The following is a 6,991-nucleotide window of genomic DNA, read 5'->3' on the forward strand; positions in this document are numbered from 1 at the left end:
GATGGGTTTTCTCCATGTTGGTCAGGCTGGTCTCAAACTCCTGACCTCAAGTGATCCTCCTGCCTTGGCCTCCCAAAGTGCTGGGATTATAGGCATGAGTCACCTTGCCTGGCCAGGTTAAGGTTTTAAATGTTCATTGCATCACAGCCATAGCTAAATCTAGTTTTCCTGTAAGTATGCCCTACACATCTGATAGTCAGGTTTTCTCAGCAACCATTGAGGGTGAGAGGGGGTGGGCTCAGGGGCAGAAAACTGGAGCCTCCACACAGTCCTAGATGATCATGTGGAATCTGGAACATGCTTTCCACTATTTTGAGTTTTTTCTTCTAGGCTGGCTGTGGTGGCTCACACCTGTAATCCCAGCACTTTGGGAGGCCAAAGTGAGAGAGGACTGCTTGAGCCTAGGAGTTCAAAACCAGCCTGGCAACATAGTGGGACCCTGTCTCTACAAACAGACAGACAACAACAACAGAAGAGCTGGAAAATAGCTGGGTGTGGTGGCAGGCACCTGTGGTCTCAGCTACTCAGGAGGCTGAGACAGGAGGGTCTCTTAGGCCTGGGAGGTCGAGGCTTCAGTGAACCGAGATTGTGCCACTGCATTCCAGCCCAGGCAACAGACTGAGACCTATCTCAGAAAAATAGAAAATAGTTTTAAAACAAACACATAGTTAATCGTAAGAACAAAATAGTATTTTCAGCAGATACTATCTATTCTGAAACAACTACAAAACAATATTTCTAGAAATATAGTAGAAAATGTGTAAAGACATGCATGGGGATGATATATACACACTAGCTTCAAGATAATTTCCTCTGGAGAGGGAAAGGAAAGATGCTTGAGTAATATTTATTTTAAAAACAGAGAAGTGAGGCAAATGTGGGGAAATGTCAATATCTGTTAAACTGGGGGAAGGTACAGGGCTGTGCTATATTACTTTTTTGGATGTGTGAAACCTTTCTTTTTTTTTTTTTTTTTTTTGAGACGGAGTCTTGCTCTGTCGCCCAGGCTGGAGTGCAGTGGCACGATCTCCGCTCACTGCTAGCTCCGCCGCCTCCCGGGTTCATGCCATTCTCCTGCCTCAGCCTCCCTAGAAGCTGGGACTACAGGCGCCCACCACCACGCCCGGCTAATTTTTTTGTATTTTTAGTAGAGACAGGGTTTCACCGTGTTCGCCAGGATGGTCTCGATCTCCTGACCTCGTGATCCGCCCGCCTCGGCCTCCCAAAGTGCTGGGATTACAGGCGTGAGCCACCACGCCCGGCGAAACCTTTCATTATTCAAATTTTTAATTAAAATTACGAACACTGGGAAAAAATTCATTGATACTGGTTGTCTTAGGATACTGGAAATAAAGGAAAATTGTCTAACTTGCTACATGTTCTATAAGACCACCTCCGACGTTTTGTTTAAAACATGATACACTTGCTTGAATGATTTAAAAATGGTAACCATCCGGAGAGTCAGAAGATAACAGCATGGGGCAGAAGAGAGAAAACCGACACATTCAACAAGCCTGCCCTGGGTACAATCTACCTATCTCTGGGAGGTAACGATGAAACCTTAACCTATCCAGCAAAGGCGATTCCCAGTCAGCAGAGTCGTCAATTCAAACTCACAGTGTTAATCAGCTATAAGGTGGGCAGAAGTCTTTCAGGCTAAGTATATCTTACGAGGCAAAGATGACGAAGGAGAGGGTTGGAGACCCAACAGGAGGCCAGATGAATACTAGTTCAAAGTCAAAGAGGCAATCCCGGCGACTGAGGCAGCACAGGAAGTGCCCGATGTGCCGCTAGGCCAGGGCGTCGATTGCACCAGCTCACCCCGACGCGGTGCTAGGCGCCGCCGGAAGGGGCGGAGCGGGTGGAATATGGTAAAAGAGAGTCCGAGCTTCGCGCCTGGGTCTGGAGGAGGTCCCGCGAAAGCCACCTCGAGCGCGCTCCGCGGCTGCTGGTCCCAGTATGGTCGATGACGCTGGTGCTGCTGAGTCCCAGCGGGGCAAACAGACCCCGGCCGACTCCCTGGAGCAGCTGCGTATGTTACCACTTCCGCCGCCGCAGATTCGCATCCGGCCTTGGTGGTTTCCGGTGCAGGAACTGGGAGACCCTTTGGTGTTCTACCTGGAGGCATGGCTGGCAGACGAGCTCTTTGGTGAGCGACCCCAGGTGTGCTAGTGGGCTGTCCACCTCCAGTCTGAGAGAAACTCGGCAGAGCAGCTCTCTACAGCTTCTTTCCCAGATTCGCAAGCCAAAAGTGTTGCAGTGATTGCCCACCTTCCAGCTCTTCCCTTCCCTGGCCAACGTTCCCTTAAAATTCAGCTTGTAACTTGCCACCGTGCGGCCCCTCAGAGTCTTTCCTTACTTGTTTAGGCCCGGACCGAGCCATGATTCCAGAAATGGAATGGACGAGCCAGGCCCTGATGACAGTGGACATAGTGGACTCTGGGAACCTAGTCGAAATCACCGTTTTTGGACGGCCCAGTGTACAGAATCGGGTGAAGAGCATGCTCCTGTGCCTGGCATCGTTTCACCGAGAACATCGTGCCCGAGGTGAGGGTCTTTGAGAACCTGCATGTGGAGGAAGCCACGAGTGACTGTACTGGCCTTGCTCGGTTTCCTTCCATCCTCCCTTAACCTTCTCAGAATTTCTTGGTTTCCAGAACCCAGGGGCTGCACGAAGTTTGTTGGGAGGGGATCCCGGGGTAGGACCTTGGGAAAGTCAGCGGAGATCTGATACATTCAGGCCCATCACTGCCCAAGTCAGCCTCAGCTGGGTTACGACGCTATCGCAGATCCCAGGTTCGGAGCCTCCACCGCAGGTCTTTCTCTCCTCCCCAACTCCCAATCACGGAGTAGTTCGAAACAGCGAACCGTTTTCCCTGTCCATGGTTAGCATCAACTGCTTCTCTTCCAGCTGAGAAGATGAAACACCTTGAGAAGAACTTGAAGGCCCATGCATCAGACCCCCACTCTCCCCAGGATCCTGTTGCTTAAGACAACATAGTTACTGTCGGGAACATCTTAAGAACTTTCCAACTTTTTCTGCTAAAGTTGAAGAGAAGCAAGTATAGCATTCCTAAATCCCTGCATTCCTTTTTCCTGTGTCTTGATGGAATGTGGTTTATTTTGTTGCAAGAGTGAGCTTGAACTATTCTAATAAAGAAATGGCTATTTTGCCAATGGCATTAAGATCTTCACACACTTATAATAAAGCAAATTTATAAAAGATTGACTTATGTTTTGATATGAAGGGTGGGCAGAAGGCTGGCAGGTTGTAGTTTTGTAGGTTTTTGTTTTTGTTTTTTTGTTTTTGTTTTGTTTTTTTGTTTTGTTTTTTTCTTCCTGAATTCCCATCATTTTGAAACTCCTAATCCTTCTATGATTTTATGGTCAGAATGAGGCCCTCACCCACAGGGGGCAGATATGCAGGGGCAGATAACCTCACAAATGGTGATCTGTTTTGTTTTTACATAATTGGCTCTCAAACTTTAAAGCTTGTAAAAAATCACCTTGGGAGCTTGTTAAAACACAATTTCCTAGGCTCATTCTCCAGAGAATTCTGATTCAGTACTGTTGGGGTGGGGCTTGTAATTTGCATTTCTGATGAGCTCACAGGTACTACCAAGGCAGCTTATCTGAGGCTCTCACTTTGCAGCTGGTAATTGACCCTCCAAAGAGCACCAGCTGTGCGTTTTCCTGGAGTGGGGTGTCCGTCTGGCACAGGATGACATTCCAACAAGCAGGCCTGGGCGGTCAGCATTCATTAATGGTAGCTTTGCGATTCACCACGGAAGAAAAGGGATCCCTGGCACCTTGGCTTGTGGATGGCGCCCTGCCTTGGAGCCGGCTGTCTCCCTTTTTCTGCAAGGCGAGGCTGCACAGGTGTCCAGCATGGGCAAGATTGTTTTTCCATTACGTGTTGTACTGAGATTACCAATCTCTGCAAAACAGCTCCTATCCTTGCTGCCCCACTTTCTGGAAGTAGAATTTTTGGGGTGAAAGGTGTCAAAAGCCCTGTGGCTTCAAGCGCAATTAGGATTGGTTTGAGACTCATGGAATTTATGCATTCCTTGGCAATAAAGTGTTCTAGCCTTTTGCAAGCGTTTTAAACTCAAGTCTCTTTAATTGTACATTTTTGATTAGAGGTGATGTTGAATGTTTTCTTTGTTTCAGTTTTACATTTTTCTGTATTAATTCCTTTCTTGACTTCTTTCAACTGGTGAAGATAAGGATTTTTATTTATCTCTATAAGCTTTTGTAACAATGGTCTGTTATTACCAGCATTTTCCACCCTCTTACATTTTTTTTTGCATGTGAAAGATTTTTATTTTATGTAGTTAAATCAATTACTGTTTCCTATGTGTTCTCCCATATCCCCACCCTCTTAAGTTTAAGAGCTCCTAATTTTCTCCCATAGAAATTTGATTAATTCTTTCAAGTTTTTCCTGGTGTGATTTTTAATGTATGTTTGTTTATTTATTTATTTATTTAGAGATGGAGTCTTGCTCTGTCATCCAGGCTGGAGTGCAGTGGTGTGATCTCAGCTCACTACAACCTCTGCCTCCCTGATTTAAGCAATTCTTCTGGCTCAGCCTCCCAAGTAGCTGGGATTACTGGCATGTGCCACCACACCTAGCTAATTTTCGTATTTGTAGTAGAGACGGGGTTTCACCATGTTGGCAAGGGTAGTCTCAAACTCCTGACCTCAGGTGATTCTCCCACCTTGGCCTCCGAAAGTGCTGGGATTAGAGGCATGAGCCACTGCACCTGGCCCTGGTGGGGTTTTTATTTTTATTTATTTATTTTTATTTTATTTTATTTTACTTTTTGAGATGGAGTCTCACATTGTCGCCCAGGCTGGAGTGCAGTGGCACAATCTCGGCTCACTGCAACCTCCATCTCCCAGGTTCAAGCAATTCTCCTGCCTCAGCCTCCAGTGTGGCAACCTCTCCTGTTCCTCCACGCCAAGCAGCTGGCTTGGCTTGATGACATCTATAATTCCAGCATGATATAGAGTTTCCATTTATTGGGTGTTTAGAGAAAGAAGCAGCCATATGAATAGGTGAAACTTAAAGTGTCAGTTCCAGGAAAGATGTTCATAGATGTTTTGGATGAGTTGAAAAGGTTGTGAGGGCCGGACACGGTGGCTCAGGCCTGTATTCCCAGCACTTTGGGAGGCTGAGGCAGGTGGATCACCTGAGGTCAGGAGTTCAAGACCAGCCTGGCCAACATGGTGAAACCCCGTCTCTACTAAAAATACAAAAATCAGCCAGGCATGGTGGTGGGCGCCTGTAATTCCAGCTGCTTGGGAGGCTGAGGCAGTAAAATTGCTTAGACCCCGGAGGTGAAGATTGCAGTGGAATGCCATGGCATTTCAGCCTAGGTGACAGAGCGAGACTCTGTCTCAAAAAAAAAAAAAAGTAGACTTGCCCTCTTAAATGTTAAAACAGTCTACAAAGCTACTTAATTAAAATAGGAGGTAGACAGCAGAAAAAGAAAAGTTACACATGAACATAGATTGGTTAACACTGAATTTGGTCAAGGACAATGAAAACAGCTTGTAAAGGAGAGAATCCAACATTCTGGTAAGGTGGGTATTACACAGAGAAAAACAACATACACATTGAGTTTTAGTTCTGTGATGTATCCTCATCTGAAACTGATTTTGTGTTGATTTTGAATTTAAAATGTTCTAAAGTTCTTCTAAAATTAGTCAACTATTTTAATAAAATGATTACCGGTTAAAAGTTGCTAATAAGTTTTTGTAAATTCAGCTTTATGTCGTAATTCCCTTATTGTAAGGTACATGATTATTTTAAACTCGAGTGATAATTAGTGGTGACAAAAAGTTTGTGATAGACATTCCCCTGATATTTAAAGTTAGCTTTGAACTTTTAAAAATTACTAGTGATTGGCTGGGCGTGGTGGCTCACACCTGTAATCCCAGCACTTTGGGAGGCCCAGGCAGCGGGCGGATAACCTGAGGTCAGACCAGTCTGGCCAACATGGTGAAGCCCCTTCTGTACCCAAAACGCAAAAATTAGCTGGGCGAGGTGGCGCGGGCCTGTAGTCCCAGCAACTGGGGAGGCTGAGGCAGGAGAATTGTTTGAAACCGGGAGGCAGAGGTTGTGTTGAGGTGAGATGGGGCCACTGCACTCCAGCCTGGGGGACAGAGCGAGACTCCATCTCCAAAATAAAATGAAAATTATCAGTGATTCTTGGTTTAAAAAAAAAAAATCCTAATTAAATCCTAATTACAGAATTACTGCATGCTATTGTTTAATCCTAGCACCCAGCTGTTGGCTTGCATTCTTCTAGATTAATTCGCAGGCTCAGGGACCTGCATCCCAGTGCCCTGACCAGAGCTGTGACCCGGGAAGCCAAAGTGTTCTCTGCTCAGGCTCCTCGCTGCGGTAGTAACTGAGGAAAGAGTAGCCGGTGCCTGTATCTTGCTGGTGTCCAAGACCTTCCTGGAAGGTGGGTGACCCAAGCAAGACCTGAAGACGGCAACAGTGCAGCCGGAGAGTGCAGCTCGGCTCTCTTCGTTTCCCCCTTCCCCGAGGTAATTTTCCCCAGCGGGGCAAGTGTTCTGTGGCAGCGTCGCCATACACCCAGGGCCTTCCAAATCCAGCTGGCCCCCAAGCGACCCGGTTTTCTCATCCCAAGTCACCTTGAGTAGAACCACAGCGGGCTTGGAGAGGTTTCCTAGTGGGCCAGAGAAGTTTCTCACCTGTTAAAGCCAGATGCGCGCGGTTAAGGAGTACAAGGGGCACAGCGGACCACAGCCAGGGAAGATTGCGACCCCGGGCGGCTGGGAGCCAGAAGCCCCACCTGTCTCGAGGTAAAGAGCGGCGCAGGGCAGAACTGGGCTGTTGGAGGAATACGCCTTTCCCTCCCCTCTACCTTCCAAAATACAGACGTCAGGGAAATGCAATTGTTTATTAGAACTCAAGTTTGTGTTGACAACCACTCAACAGAAGGTGTAAAACAAAAA

General features: G+C 46.9%; 1 protein-coding gene across 2 annotated transcripts in view; it reads left to right on the forward strand.

Moving 5' to 3' along the window:
- Positions 1–3,236, forward strand: part of OOE (oocyte expressed protein) — a 29,204-nt gene extending 25,968 nt beyond the window's left edge. The window contains exons 1-3 of one of the 2 annotated variants that reach the window (XM_011737411.2): positions 1,620–2,149; positions 2,368–2,547; positions 2,912–3,236. In XM_011737411.2, the coding sequence (XP_011735713.2) occupies positions 1,960–2,149; positions 2,368–2,547; positions 2,912–2,991 (450 nt within the window). In that variant the 5' untranslated portion in view covers positions 1,620–1,959 and the 3' untranslated portion in view covers positions 2,992–3,236. Of the gene's footprint in view, positions 1–1,619; positions 2,150–2,367; positions 2,548–2,911 lie in introns of those variants that run through there. The other variant, XM_071096854.1, reaches the window with a different exon arrangement.
- Positions 3,237–6,991: the final 3,755 nt, after the last annotated feature.

Source organism: Macaca nemestrina, chromosome 5, assembly GCF_043159975.1.
Source record: "Macaca nemestrina isolate mMacNem1 chromosome 5, mMacNem.hap1, whole genome shotgun sequence".
Taxonomy (NCBI): domain Eukaryota; kingdom Metazoa; phylum Chordata; class Mammalia; order Primates; family Cercopithecidae; genus Macaca; species Macaca nemestrina.